This window comes from Cibotium barometz, chromosome 11 (genome assembly GCF_041138505.1).
Source record: "Cibotium barometz isolate CiBa-2024 chromosome 11, ASM4113850v1, whole genome shotgun sequence".
NCBI classification, from domain to species: domain Eukaryota; kingdom Viridiplantae; phylum Streptophyta; class Polypodiopsida; order Cyatheales; family Cibotiaceae; genus Cibotium; species Cibotium barometz.
The window spans coordinates 36,772,493-36,788,387 of NC_141056.1; the positions used below are offsets into that span (position 1 = coordinate 36,772,493).

The 15,895-nt window shown below is 43.1% G+C and overlaps 1 protein-coding gene across 1 annotated transcript; it reads left to right on the forward strand.

Annotated features, from left to right (window-relative positions):
• The first annotated feature begins 1,432 nt into the window (after positions 1 to 1,432).
• LOC147634132 (uncharacterized) lies at positions 1,433 to 15,083 on the forward strand. The gene is made up of 8 exons (XM_086805626.1): positions 1,433 to 1,640; positions 1,682 to 1,766; positions 1,853 to 2,077; positions 2,174 to 2,302; positions 14,335 to 14,443; positions 14,535 to 14,615; positions 14,757 to 14,858; positions 14,967 to 15,083. Exons 1-8 carry the CDS (start codon positions 1,433 to 1,435, stop codon positions 15,081 to 15,083), a joined length of 1,056 nt encoding a protein of 351 aa, XP_086661752.1.
• Positions 15,084 to 15,895: the final 812 nt, after the last annotated feature.

Below are 15,895 nucleotides of genomic sequence, written 5' to 3' on the forward strand. Positions count from 1 at the left end.
ATTTATCAGGCATTATTCAGGCATTTAAATGAATGTTTTCAGCATGTACCACATGGTATGAGTTGGATTCAGCATGGTAGCATCACATTAGCCATATAGACCAGTATTTAGGGCTTGTGGAGGCAGCCGACAGCTTGTTTACATCAGCCGACAGGATGCTACTTCAGCCGACCAGCATTTATGCTATTTTTGGCATAATGTATTCAGTCGTGGGCTTTTGCATCTGGCCGATTGCAGCCAAGCTGGCCGACCAGCCCCCCTCACCCATATATATAGAGACCTCAGCATTCAGTTCAGCACATCATTATCATCTGTCATCAGCGCATCTCAACGCATCTCAGATAGCAGCATTCAGCAAGGTGTTCTCCAACGCATCTCCTCCAGGAAGCTTTGGGAGCAGCATATCCAACCAACGCATCAGCACATTCAGCAACGCATCATCATCAGCATTCAGTACTTCATCTTCAGCAAACGCATCTATTCTCCTCAGCGTTTCCTTCCCAGGTAACAGGAGCACATCTGCGTTTCATCATCAGGTCAGCATAGCATCTGTTCCAAAGCGTCCCTTCAGCATTTCCTTCCCAGGAGACAAGGGAAAGATAGTGGACAACAGTTCATTCATCATATCAGAATATTCAGCATATAGGCAGCATATTCAGCAGTATAGATCCATTTGGATCTCATTGTAACCGCATTCATCATATAATATAGCTGCATTGCATTGACACATATTTGTCTATCTCTTAAACATCATTAAGTACAGTTTAGTTAGACTAAGGTTGTGATTACTACGGTCGAAGACCTTTACATGTCACATTAGGAGCTTCTGGTGTCCATCCATGGTTCTTCTGGTAATTGTCCTTAATGTATGTATTAAATTTGATTAATACAGGTTGGTGACATCTTTTATACAGGATGAAGGGCCAGCACACATGGAACTGAGAGAGAGCATGTACACATGGTGCATCTTGCACAATTGGAACCTAGAGCAGCTATAGTGCTGGAGCGCGAGGAAGAAGACCATGTACTTCTTGGACATGGTAAACATGAAGTCTATGTACATCATGTACATGATGAGCATCAGGCTCAACCATGGCAGCTGGGGATCTAAAGAGTTGCGTTTTTTTTAGAATACATGCTTGTTATTTTTAGAGCATATTGTAAACAAAAGCGGGAGTAGCAGGGGAACATAAAAGGGGCAGTCCACGCATCACTTGAGCATAACCTGGGGGCAGAGTAGCTTTTGGCTGGCCTATGTGCACCTTGGTTTCACGACTTTTCCTCCGAGAAAAAGTTGACGTGTACTTGCTTGCTTTTTTAGCACTTCCTTAGTTCTTGCCCAAGCACATAACTGTGTTGTCCTTTACGCATGATCTCTATTGGCTCTCTCTTTCTCATGAGTTGACTACAATTTTTTTTCCTTGAAATAGCTATGGCTGAGCAAGAAAAGGCTCCCCTCTTGATGGTCATCAAGAGGATCTTGAGACAAATGGCGGTAGACAGAGAGTCCATCCAGGAGGATGTGATTGAGTACGCTGCCATGACTGTACCCCACCTTGAGTTAATCATCACTCACCTCTCGACACTAGTACGGCCAGTAGCCTTTGGGGAGGGCTCTTCGAGGGATCCTATTCTCGGAGGTAGCGGCACACCCCAACCCGTGCATACGCTTTTGGTGCAGACGCAGGTGCAGCAGAGACGCCGGGCCCCAGTGTTTTGACACAGGCTGAGGGCACTCCCTTGGCACAGAGGCGCCGCCGTTCGAGGTGTGCATTAATCTACTCCATGTCTAGGTGTAATTTTCATGAAACCATCCAAAATGAATCTTAAAAATTATGTGTTTTTTGTGCAGTAGTAGTAGTCAGCCATCACCATCACCAGTCTCTTCACCATGTGTGCCTCCTTCTGCACCTCCACCTGCCACCTCGGAGCTTCGCATGCTATCGGGCACGATGCCCATTAGCATTCAGGTGGATCAGAGTGGGCGAGTGCAGTATGTAGACGGTGGGGCACTTTTCCGTCGCCGCTTGAGAGAGCTCGTGCACACATACATGCCCAAGATACACATCCACTGGCGGTAAGTCCAATTCTTTCATGTATTTTTTAAAATCTCTGTATACATTGATATCAAATGATAAATCTAACTAAAGTGACTTTTTTTTTCAAATTGTAGGGATCAAGATGATAATGACAAGAAATATGTGTTGGCAATCCTCGCGCAGGAGTTCGGCGTTGGTTGGGACGAGACCGCTGTATTGCATGAGATGCAAACGCTTCTAAAGCATCGACGGAACAATGCACGGTACAATTATTTGCTTTGCTATGTTATTCAAGTCTACTTCTTTCTTTGAGTAATATGGTTGAATTATTGTTAAATTAAATAAAGAAAGTTTGGAACGTCAAACACCTGAAACGTTCTCTAGAAAGTTCACATACTCCCGCACTTACACACACACGCATAGTACATGGACTCATGACTATAGAACACGAGCCTAAGGGGAATCGAACCCCTAAGTAGCAGCATAAGGCCACTCTAAGACCAAGAGGCTCCCCCTACCACCCCACCCTATAGTTAGTATCATGTACAATCAAAACAAGCAATGAAAAAAAAGGATATCCAGGTAGAAACACATTACCATTTTCTTTTGAATTGATGAGCCAAGCTGTTTATGAACAATTGGAAACTATGCCTTGCCAAAGATATCAATCTCTAAGAACACCTCGTCATTGTCAGCCATAGCCTCTTGAAGTTCCATCTCTGTTAGGCATATGCCGAGTCCATCAGGGAGTGGAGCATTGTTCGAGGTGGATTCTGAGATTTGCTCAATGTCAGCCTCTAGTAGATCTTCTCCTAGATCATCCGATAAATCTTTACCCAGATCATCCCCTTCATCATCCGTTGAGGGTGGTGTGACATTTGTTTGTGAAATCAAATTTGCTTCTCTAATGCGAAGAATTGTATCTCCTTGCCCATGTGATATAGAGGTCATTGTTGTGTCTGGTGTATTATCGGGCTCTATAGAGGTCATTGTTGTGTGTGGTGTATTTTCACGCTCAGTAGAAAAGGTGGTATGAAACAATCTTTGGCTTCTAGGGTTCACATGAACAATTTGCCACCATGGATTGCCATTTGGATTTTTGTAAAAGAAAGCTTGTTGCACATGCATCGGGAAGAGATAGGGCTCTTTGATTGCTCGTAGGAGCTTCGATGAGTCAACGGACCAGAAGCCGCTTTGTTCGTGCCTCAAGGTGGCCCTTTTTCCTTTGTACTCCGCTCGAAACCAACGCACCTTCAAAATTACCTGCAATATTATAATGTATATAAACTTGTTACTCAAAGATGCTGAATATTTCAATCATTTGGTTTGCATAATATTTTGAAACGAATCATGCGTACCTGTTTCATAACACGATAGTTAATTTCGTATATGCCCTCCAGATCCCCTACGTAGCCGAGCTCATCCTCAATCAAATTTGTGTCACAAGCACTTGCACGAGAGAGTTGATGAAAGGACGCAACGATGCAAGAGTCGTGAGTAACACGAAGATCATCAATCCTCTTGACGCGGAGATGCTGACCACACACCCACATGTTACTGTGAGCTCGGACCTAAAACCACATGGGAACCACATGAACATGTATGGTTAGAATCCAGAAAAACATGTAGTATTATTCAAATTAAAATATAACATTGGAGTAACTTACCATGGTGTCGCATCCTAGGCTAAGCTCAAACTCTTCTCGTGAGATTTCAAACCCCTGCCCTCGCATCTCTCTGATATGTGTATTCAACCATTCTAGGCTCATCGTTGGAGGTGCACTCCGACCCTTTTTGGATGCCCTACTTCTCCTGTTTCTCTCTTTGCATTCTTTGTCATGCTTGTCAATCCATTTTTGCATGCAATCTGAGTTATACACCACAAAAGTACTAAGCGCTTCCCTCTCCTCAGCACTTATCTTTAGTGGGACCCCTTGCCCACATAACATCTCTGTGGTTTCGTTGTCTGATTGTTCTTCTCTCCAACCAGGAGGAGCTTCGTTATCCACATGTTGCAAGTACTCAAATAGATAATACATGCACTCGTGAAGTAACCATCCCTCTGCCATGGATCCCTCGGGTCTTGCTTGAAAAGATGCAGGGGGGAAGAGAGCTTGAGCTCTTGCAAGCACACACACACACTCACAAAACCCTAATAGAGAACACACAAGGTGAGAGGCTGAAAATCTTCTTCTTCTCTACTCAACACTCAACACACCATATACAAGAATAAGAGTACACACCATATGAAAGGTACTCAAACAAATACATACACGGGTTCTCTATAGTGTGAACCCGACTAAATGAGCTGGCGCTATAACTATGCCAGTCTCTAGAGTGGCTGTCATACAGCGTGTCATCCCACTGGCCGCATATCACCCAAGATCTCACCAACCATGCCAGTGGTGTAAGTGTGGGGCCTATCCCCCAGGCGGGTCATCAGTGTCCACCGCCTCACTAGAGCTCGATATCTCAACACTCCCCCTCGAGCTCAACTCCATCTCATGTACACCAAGCGAAGCCCTGAATCTGCGGAGCTTCTCTGTACCCAATGCTTTGGTGAAGATGTCAGCTACCTGATCCTGTGTGCTGACATAAACAAGGTCAAGGTCTCCTGCCAAGACCTTCTCTCTGACGAAGTGGTAGTGGACCTCTATGTGCTTCGTACGAGCATGGAAGACTGGGTTCCTGGCCAACTGTATACTGCTAATGTTGTCACAAAAAATGACAACTTGTCTATCCACTGATAGACCCAAATCTCCAAGTAGCTTTCTCAACCAAGCTACCTCACATGCTGCCATAGCAGCTCCTCTGTACACTCGGCCTCTGTACTCGATAGAGCAACCGTAGGCTGCTTCTTGCTGCTCCAAGTCACAGCAGCACTCCCCAAAGAAAACATGAATCCACTGGTAGATCTTCTATCTGAGATACTACCAGCCCAATCAGCATCCGTGTACCCATGTACACATATCTCTGTCCCAGTCTCATAGAACAGTCCACAATGCAAAGTAGACTTCACATACCTCAGTATGCGTCTCACTGCATCCAAATGCGGTTTCCGTGGAACCTTCATAAACTGACTCACCAACCCAACAGCATAGCTCAAATCTGGTCTAGTGATCGTCATGTAGATCAAACTTCCTACTATGCTCCTGTACATAGTAGGATCCTCCAAGATCTCTCCTGAATCTGCACTCAACTTGCCATTCTGATCCAATGGCATAGAAATAGACTTACAGCCTGTCATACCATACTTGGACAACATGTCCAAGCCATACTGTCTCTGCAGTAATCCAATACCATGTGGTGACCTAATCACCTCAATGCCCAAGAAATATCTGAGCTCCCCCAGATCCTTCATCTCAAACTTCTATCTTAGCAAGATCTTTACATCAAAGATCTCTGCATCATGGTCCCCCGTAATGATCAAGTCATCTACATAGATGACAACAAGCACAACCCCTCTATCACCATGTCTCACATACAATGAGAAATCTGCACTGGCTACATGAAAGCCAATAGTGACAAGATATTCAGAAATCTTGTCAGACCATGCTCTTGGTGCTTGCTTTAAGCCATACAAGGCTTTCTTCAACCTGCAAACATGCTCGGGGTGACCCACATCCTCATATCCAGGTGGCTGCAACATATACACCTCTTCTTGCAAATCCCCATGCAAGAATGCATTCTTTACATCCATCTGATGTAAAGACCATTGCTTTGACGCAGCCACTGCTATCACAACTCTCACCGTTGCCATCTTGGCAACTGGGCTGAAAGTTTCCTCATAATCAATCCCATATGTCTGTGCATATCCTTTGGCTACCAATCTAGCCTTGTACCTGTTTATGCTTCCATCACTGTTATGTTTAACTTTGTACACCCACTTTCATCTAATGGCTTTCTTGCCTTCTGGCAGTTGCACTAAATCCCAAGTTTCATTTCCATATAGTGCATCCATCTCCTCATCCATAGCTTTCTCCCAACACACATTTCCAACAGCCTCATCAATGCATGTGGGTTCAACAACCTGCACAACCTTTGCCATATATGCATAGTGATGTGCCACATAACCATCATATGTAAATCTCTGCACAGGGTTCTTCACTCTCCCTGATCTTCGCAGCTTTTCATTCATGGCCTCCATAGCCTTCTTTACACCAGGTGTTCTCATAGCTGGGATCCCAAGCTCCTCATCAAGGCTCATATCTGAGCCACTAGACTCTCCATCAACATGAGAATGCCCTGCAGAAATGTCAAGCATACCAAGGGGCCCAACCACTTTCTCTTTTCCTTTACGGGATGTAGTAATCACATTTGCAGGGCTGGTATTATGACGCAGCCTGCCACTCCATGGTCTATCAACAGACCCACTAGATGAGGACTCTCCTGGTCCACTCAAAGACTGTGATTGCTGACCTGCATTCTGTGCAACCACACTTCCACTCACATCAGCCCCAACAGCTTCTTTTTCAGCAGCATACCAGCTGCTCATCTCATCAAAGACAACATCCCTGCTTACCCTCAACTCACGTGTAGCAGGGTTATAACATCTGTATCCCTTTTGCTCAAGGGAATATCCAATAAACACACATTTTTCAGCTTTCGGATCCAGCTTGGTTCTCAGCTCATCTGGCACATGCACATATGCAATGCATCCAAAGACTTTCAGATGAGACAAATCTGGTTTTCTGCCAGTAAACCTCTCCTCTGGAGTTACATCATGTATGGCTGCAGTTGGAGTCCTGTTCATGATGTATACTACTGTAGAAACAGCCTCAGCCCAATAGCAATGCGGCATATTCCTCTCTTCCATCAATGCTCGCGCAATCTCAGCAATGTGCCTGTTTTTTTGCTCAGCAACTCCATTTTGCTGCGGAGTGTATCTGCATGTATACTGTCTCCGAATACCATTCTTCTTCAAAAATTCAGAGAACTCATTGGAGAAGTACTCTCCCCCTCCATCTGACCTTAGGCACTTTACATATTTCCCTGTTTGCTTTTCAACCAAAACTCTGAAATTCTGAAAGTGAGTGAACACCTCACTCTTCTCCTTCATGAAGTATACCCACACTTTCCTTATGTGGTCATCAATGAAAGTGACATAGTACCTGCAGCCTCCCATAGACACGGTCTTCGTAGGACCCCATACATCTGAATGCACAACATCTAGTGCATTTCTGCTCACATATCTGTTACGTGGAAACACATGCTTTGTTTGCTTCCCAAATTGGCATGCTTCACATATTTTCTGCAAACCTTCCACTTTAAATTTTGGCAGCCCTGTCACAATTCCTTTTGTCTGCATAGACTTCAATCTCTGCACATTTACATGTCCAATTCTTTTATGCCATATGTCTGTGTTTGCAACAACTCCTGAACCATTTGCAAACATCGCAGCACTCATTTCAGGCATGTCTACATCCAACGTAAACATTCTGCCCACTCTGTTTCCTTTTGCAACCAACCTGCACTTGTCTTTAAAATCTTCAACATAACATCCATCAGGGTTAAACTGAACCTGCAAACCCTGCTCAATCATCTGGCCAACTGAAACCAGATTCTTTGTTATGTTCGGTACATGAAGTACATCTGCAAGGTACTTCACTTTGCCATCCTGCATAGATAATGGCACATCTCCAACGTGGGCAATTGGATGAGCAGTGTCATCCCCTGTTTCCACAAAACCTGGTCTTTCCGGGTTCTTCATCTCCTTGAACCACTCCCCATGACTCGTCATATGGTTTGAAGCGCCTGAATCCACATACCATACATTATCTTTTTGTGCTGCATCAACATTTTCAGACATGGCATTCACAACATGTTGCATAACAAACAACCTTTCATTGTCCTCATTATTTCTGTTTGAGGATGCATAGTTGTTTTGCTGCACTTTCCCATTTTGCATGTCAGCCTGCTTCTTATAACATTCTGACTGCACATGTCCTGGCTTACCACAATAGTAGCATTCACGTGCATCATTATATTGCCTTTGCCAATTTCCACGGCCTCTTTGACTCCCCCTGCCTCTGAATTTGCCTCTTCCACCTGCGTGTTGTTGTTGTTGTTGATTCTGGGACTGTTGTTGTTGCTGATGCTGCTGGCCATAATTCTGATTACCTGTTCGGCCACCTCCTTGACCGCGTCCACGGCCTCCTCTACCTCGTCCTCTTCATGAACTCGTGTAGAAGGCCTGTTGCTCTGAACTGTTTTTGCTTTGTGAAGACTGTTGGTCTTCACCCAAGTTCTTCTCTTCGATAATCAGCATAGACACCAAATCTGTAAAGTTGGGAATGTTTTCCCGAGTCGGAATAGACGTCTTGAACGCCTTGTATTGTGGCCCGAGACCACGTAGACAGACTTCCACCTTGTCATCATCATCTACTGACACACCAATAGATGCAAGGGATTCCACAATACCCTTTATCTTCAGCGCATAGTCATTCACAGACATGCTCTTTTTCTCCACAGTATGAAGTTCATTCTTCAACTGTATCTTACGTGCCTTGGTGTTTGTTTCATAAAGCTTTACCAAGGTGTCCCACGCCTCCTTGGGGGACTTGGCATCCTGAATGTGCCCAATCATGGTGTCCTGTATACTAATGGAAAGCCAATACATAACCTTCCTGGCTCCTTGGTTCCAGTCTTTAAACTCTTTCACATCTGCAGCAGTCGGATTTATATCCGGTATCTCCGGTGCCTCTTCATGCTCACCTTCTATGTAGTCCCAATAACCTTTTCCCATCAGGAAATTTGTCAACCTGAACCTCCAAGCATGGAAGTTATTCTTATCCAGCTTCTCAGCCACAATCTGTGTTATGCCATCATTAGACATCTTGCCAAACACACAATTTTACCAGAACCTGCCCTCTGGTTTTTCTGTACAAATGCTGTATTTTCTGCACAGCGGTACTGCAGTACTCTCAAATGTCACAACCAGTGACTTCAATGCACATACATACACCCAATGGCAACTGTAGACCTCTTTGCAGCACCCACAGTGTCTGCATAGTCAATCTGTCTTCCTGCAGTTCTTAAAACAGAGTTCTGCAGAGAATCGATGACTTACCCGCAGTGCTCGAAATCGCCTGCTTTCTGAAAAACGGAGGTCCAGACGCGCCCGAAACGCGTTTTCGGCCCGAATTTTTAGTCCAAAGGACTGAAGTCCAAAGGACTGTATAGTTGCCCTGTAGCTTCACTCCCGCGAAGAAAGCTCCTCAATCGGAGATCGTTTGCCGGTGCCTCCCGTAGAGCTCCCGACAAGGGTGTAGTCACCAACACAATAGGGAAGAGTAGTTGAAGCTCTTACCCTCGTACCGCTTCCTGTGGTTCTCTTTCTTGTAGCTCAGCCCTTAGCACGAACCAGGCTCTGATACCATGAAAAGATGCAGGGGGGAAGAGAGCTTGAGCTCTTGCAAGCACACACACACACTCACAAAACCCTAATAGAGAACACACAAGGTGAGAGGCTGAAAATCTTCTTCTTCTCTACTCAACACTCAACACACCATATACAAGAATAAGAGTACACACCATATGAAAGGTACTCAAACAAATACATACACGGGTTCTCTATAGTGTGAACCCGACTAAATGAGCTGGCGCTATAACTATGCCAGTCTCTAGAGTGGCTGTCATACAGCCTGTCATCCCACTGGCCGCATATCACCCAAGATCTCACCAACCATGCCAGTGGTGTAAGTGTGGGGCCTATCCCCCAGGCGGGTCATCAGTGTCCACCGCCTCACTAGAGCTCGATATCTCAACATTGCTCGCTGGCGCACAAATCCTTTCAATACCCCCATGTACCTTTCAACCCAGAACATCCATCGTGTACTGACGGTCCCAGCAATCTCTATCTCTTCAACGAGATGGATCATAACATGGACTTGAATGTCAAAAAAGAAGGTAGGTAACTCCTTCTCCATCAGACAAAGGAGCTCAATACACTCTAGCTTTCGTTGCGGGATATCACGTGAGTCGATCTCTTTGGATGTAATCCATCTATAAAGAGAAACAATGTGATTAGCATAAGATTTTTGTGACAAAGAAGTAAGAACAATATGATGTTCCACTGTCAATACCTTGTCAATGATCCCAATCGATATATAACATCCCTAATACCCTCAGTCAAACAACCGTCGATAACAAGTGGCAAGATGTGCTGCACACAGATTAGCTCTAGTGTTAACAAATGATAATGTAATGGCACCTTCATTAGAAATTGACGATACATGTTAGAGAGGCACCATACCTTAATGAAGTTATGCCAGTCGTGTGTCTTTAGACCCCAAAGAGAGTTATCATCCATGGTAAACATGTTTTGCAATGAAGCACCATAGCCCGTAGGAGTATGTATGCATCGTATCCGCTCATTGATGATGCTTATCTCTTGCTTTGTGAGTACCCATGGTGCCTGTGAATAAGTAATATTTCCTGTCTCCTCATTGATTATAGGCCATAGTGATCGTTTGCAGTTGCAAATCTTTAGGTCTGCCCTTGCAGCCTCTGTATCCTTGAAGCCCATAAGATGATTCCAAAGCGAGTGTGCAACATTTTTAAATATGTGCATGGGATCAAGCAAATGAGTTATTTTTAGATCTTTCCAATACTCCAACGTATACCATATGGATGAATTTTGTGTCATTGATTTCTTGCCTCTCGACGACTGCCGCAAATCATATTCGTCATCATTATCGCTTGCAAGTTCTGCCTCCGGATCTATTAGAGGTCCGTTTGTCCACTTGACGTACCAATCTCTTGGAGTCATTCGCGTTGGACAACGTCCATTCTCCACTTTGCCATTAAAATGTCTCGCATTCGCTTTGGAACGTAGCACATGATCTGGAGGCAGAAATTGTCGATGTCGAAGGTATATATTTTTACTCAAACTTCGACTATATTTGGAGCGTAGCCAATCACCGCATGGTGGACATGCTTTGTAACCCTTTGTTGATAGGCTTGAGAGAAACAAAAACTGTTTTTATGTTTTCAACATCCAAATTTTTTTATTGTATAAACAAACAAACAACTAAAGAGCCCTGCTATACCTGATGCAAAGCCATAGGCAGGATAGTCATGTATTGTCCATGCTAAAATGCCACGAACCTTGAAACTTCTATTACCCACAGGTTTTGACATATCAATAACATTTCCTCCTTTCCATATTTGTTGCAAGTCATCAATGAGCGGTGCAAGATATACGTTGATGTCTTTAACTTTCCGCTTCCCTACATTGATGCATCGTTTAAATTTGACATTTTTCAAATAGAAATGAGTGTGCTATTTAGAAATGAGAATATTTGTCACATACTAGGAATCAACAAAGACAATATTAAATGCTCTTTCTTAATTGACATGAATGGTGGGATGTTGTAGTTGATAAGAACTACGGGCCAAGTTGACCACTTGCTCGATCGCATGGAAAAGGGATTGATTCCATCCAAGCCAACTCCAAATTTTATATGGCGAGGCTCCCAATGAAACTCTGGCCATGTAGCATCGATATGCTTAAATGCTTTGCTATCGCTTGGAATCCTCATGACTTCGTCTATACTTGCATTTCTCGAACTCCAATCCATAAGCTTGGCTATTTCGGGGCTGCGGAAGATGTGTTCAACTCGTGGTGCCAAGGGAAAGTGTCGCAGAACTTTCATAGGGACATTCAAGGTTCCTGCCTTGAAATGAGCAATACCGCATTTGGGACAAGTGGTTGCATTTTCATACTCTCCACGATACAAAATGCAATCATTGACACATGCATGAATTGTGTTGTATTCGAGTCCAAGGGATGCGATCATTTTCTTTGCCTCGTCCCTCGACTTTGGGATCACATTGTTTGATGGTAGAATCTTGTTCGAAAGAAGCCTACCACTCAATTGTAAATATTTAATGAGCACAAAAGTGATTGAGAGCCATTATTTTTATGCAAACAAAACACAAATATAACTTACGATAGTAATGCAGAAACTGATGTATTACTCCATTGGTAGCGTGTTTGGAGATTCAAGATGAGTAAGTTCACACTCAATCTTGATATGGATGCACCATCGTAGATGGGCCTTGAAGCTTCTTCTCGTAGAAATTTTTCATGCGGACAAGTTTCTTCTTCACTACTTGCTTGGAACCAATCGTCGATAAACTCATTGATGTCATCATCAACATGTCCCTCATTGGTCGCTTTTTCTCTGCATTTTGCATTGTACTCATCTCTAAGTCGTTGATATGTACTTGGATCTTGTGTACGTAAAAGCCTCATGTACTCCTCTCGCAAGATATGGTGACTTCGGTGAGAGCTAGATACACCCTCAACATCTGGACACTGCATGTATAAACATAGTCTACATGAAGAAATGATTTAAAGTAACAACAATCGAATTATTAAGTGATATAATCATAACATTAAAACCCTTTTTACAACACAATTCAAGCATATTAGCAGCAAAAATCTATACTCAAGATAACCTTAGACAAGACACTAAAATACCCTTAGTTGTATTACTGACGAGACAATGAAATATATCATCAAATATCTGTCAAAATTAAATGCTGATTGGGCTACAAAGCTGGATACATTATTTGAAACATACATAATTTAAGAGGCCGACACTTTATCTCAAATTTCATTCTCAAAGAGGGGCTGGTGATGGCCGACGCCATCCATAATTTACAAATAATTCCTCGCCAGCTTGTAATGATCTTGTAGCACACACTACTATATATATGGGTACATCTCTAATCATATAACATGGCTCGTGACTATTCTCACACTCCATAAAGTTACAATTTGTTATCTCATTTCTCCCTCTACTACTATTGATTAGCCCTGCTATATTTCCTTGAGCATAGGGTCTTCCATCAATATAAAGCCGCGATCCACAATTATATCTAATGTTTCTTTCGGCGAGTGAGGCCACATTAGCACAAAGCCCATATGTTGTCATACTTCTGATAAAGCGAACAAGTGCATGCCATGCGCCCCAACCATAAATGGGCCCACAAAATGACATAAGAGTCACCTCTGAGTTTGCGGGCACGCGTAAATCCTGTGCAATAAAGAGACCTCGTCCACCATTGGGAATGGTAGATGGTGCAATCACATATCGAGCACCCCAAAAGCTGAAAACCTCTCCGTCTGCTGGAAGGGCTGCTCCCAACCATCCTCCATAGCGTCTACGATCGTACGTTTGAATGAGAGATAGAAGACGATCAGGCAATGGATGATCACCCAATGTCTCTGATTGGGCACCGAGGGGCAAAGAAGTTGATGATGCCTCCATTTGCAACTGAAAAACGGCTTGACCATATCGTGTGCGTGGAAGGAATGAAGGATCAATTCTATGGTCTTCACAATCCTCATGAAATCGAGGATGTAGAACTGGTACGTGCTGAATAATGCATCATTGTTGATTATATGAAGGGTGAGACACACATGGAACACGATTAATAGTGCGGAGTAAACTTGGATATGAATTTATACATAGTTCTAAAATGACATCACTTACCATGGGATGCTCCCGTTCCTCTTGTGGTGGCATATCAGGACATGGACCATACTGCTCCATATTGGCAAAACATATGCGTCGCATTCGTCGATGAGTGCCATGGCATGCTGCACACCAACATGAGATTCTTTCAACGTAATATGTTTGTGAGTCACCTAGTGTCGTAGATGATGTGGAAGAAGAGGAACCATCTCCTCTCGCAACTACAGATGGACGCACAGGAAGAGTGGGAGGAGGCGGTGTCCCAGAGGATGATCCGGAATCTGCATTCATAAAATATTAATGTCATATTAATATCATTAAAAATCAAAGAAAACTTGAACAAAAATAATACACATACAAAATCATCCTAGAAGTGTTTGTAAATGCTATGGTAGCGCACAATGCATATTTGCTTATCCCCAGGTTAGGAATAATGTTCTTCCCTCAGCAAAAACTAGTTAATTTGTAATCATACCTTCTTACTGTTCTTATGTCCATATTAGAGGCTTATAGTAACCTTGCACAAAATAGTTCTTCAAGGTGTAATTAACATGCACCCAAATGCGTTAGCATAGCATATACGGACCGTCAGCCGGTCCGTATGCACTATGGATGTGCAATTGGTCCATTCGGAGAGCTAGTACGCTCTCCAAATGCACCCAATTGAGCATCCATAGCGCATACTGACCGCTACATTTATCTATTTATCTATCCACCTACCTATGTATACGTGTTTATATATCCATCTATATGTTTATTGATCGTAAATTGTGAAACCTTGTAATAACACACTGTTGTTAAATGCTTAGGAAATTTGCGGTCGTCCCTGAGCATACACGCCCACCTGCGATGTGCAAAGATTCTTGGCGGCACTTCAGGAAAGAGATTCGCTTGAGAGTGACATGGCCTCAACAGAAGGTACACAAAGTTAATTCACTCAATGCATATGATAGGTACTTCTCGAATAGCATTAATTATATATTCATATAAAAGCGCATTTAATTTGCAGGAGGCAACACAGGCTCGTGTCCAGTCAGGGCACACCTCTCGGCTTGGCCGGATGGGCTCTAATGGCTTTCGAGCACTCTTTGTAAGTGCACAAATTTTTTGTTTGACTATCTATAGGTATTTGTATATACATACATATATATATATATATATCCATGTATCTATGATCTCATATGCATTCAATTCACTTCTTACTTATATATATGCAATGTTTAAATGACAGAGAAAGGATTATGGTCGAGCACCATCTGCAGACGAGATACGGAGAGCCACAATTTACGGCTACAGAGCGCTACAGAAGGAGATGCCGACACCCGATGCTTTTGTAAGTAATTCTATCAAATATTATTTTATGCCAATCAAGATCTGCATGTGTTATATGTTATATGGTTTTTTTTATACTCAAATAGCCAATAGACATTTTTAATTGCAGGAGCAACATGGTGAGAACGACATGGACGAGGTTGCTCGACAGGTAGCAGCAGGGTTATCATCGCAACCACCCAAGAATGTACAAGAGGAGGACTCTTTCTCCGATGACTCCGATTAATGATAGAGCCATTTGGTGCTGAGTTTGTAGACATAATTTTTTGATACATATAGTCGCTCATTCAGAATGATGGCGCTCTTTCATTAACATTTTCTTTATGTATGTGTGTTTTTGGCCATGATGCACATGTGTTATATCTATCAAGAGTTTCTTGAAGTGTCTACCTCCCAAATCTACAGATTTAAATGTTAATTGATTGCAAAATTTAATTTATACTTACCGTAATCGATGTCGGCCATTGCTTTTTCAAAAGTCGATGTATGTCGATTCTTGGGTCTTTTGTCATACACGAATGCGCGTGCGTGTGTGTGTGTGTGAGAGAGAGAGAGAGAGAGAGAAAGAGAGATTTTTTATGATGTTTGTATACGTACGATGTGTGTGTGATAAAGAGGCAAGTGTGTATGAGAGAGAGAGAGAGAGAGAGAGAGAGAGAGAGAGAGAGAGAGAGAGAGAGACCAATGTTTATGTGAAGTGTGTGTGTGAGAGAGAGAGAGAGAGAGGGAGAAAGAGAGAGAGAGAGAGAGACTAATGTTTATGTGAAGTGTGTGTGTGAGAGAGAGAGAGAGAGAGGGAGAAAAAGAGAGAGAATGTGTGTGCAAGAGACACAAGTGGAGATAATGTGTATGAGAGAGAGAGCGAGAGAGAATGCGCATCGGCTAAAAAAAACGTTCAGAACAAAGGTCTTTTAAGCGACCCCAACGGCTAAAAAAAATAATACAAATAGGGTCACTTATGCCACCTTCGTAACGTCGTTTATGCCACCCAAACAGGGTCGTTTATGCCACATTCGTAAGGTCGTTTATGCCACCCAA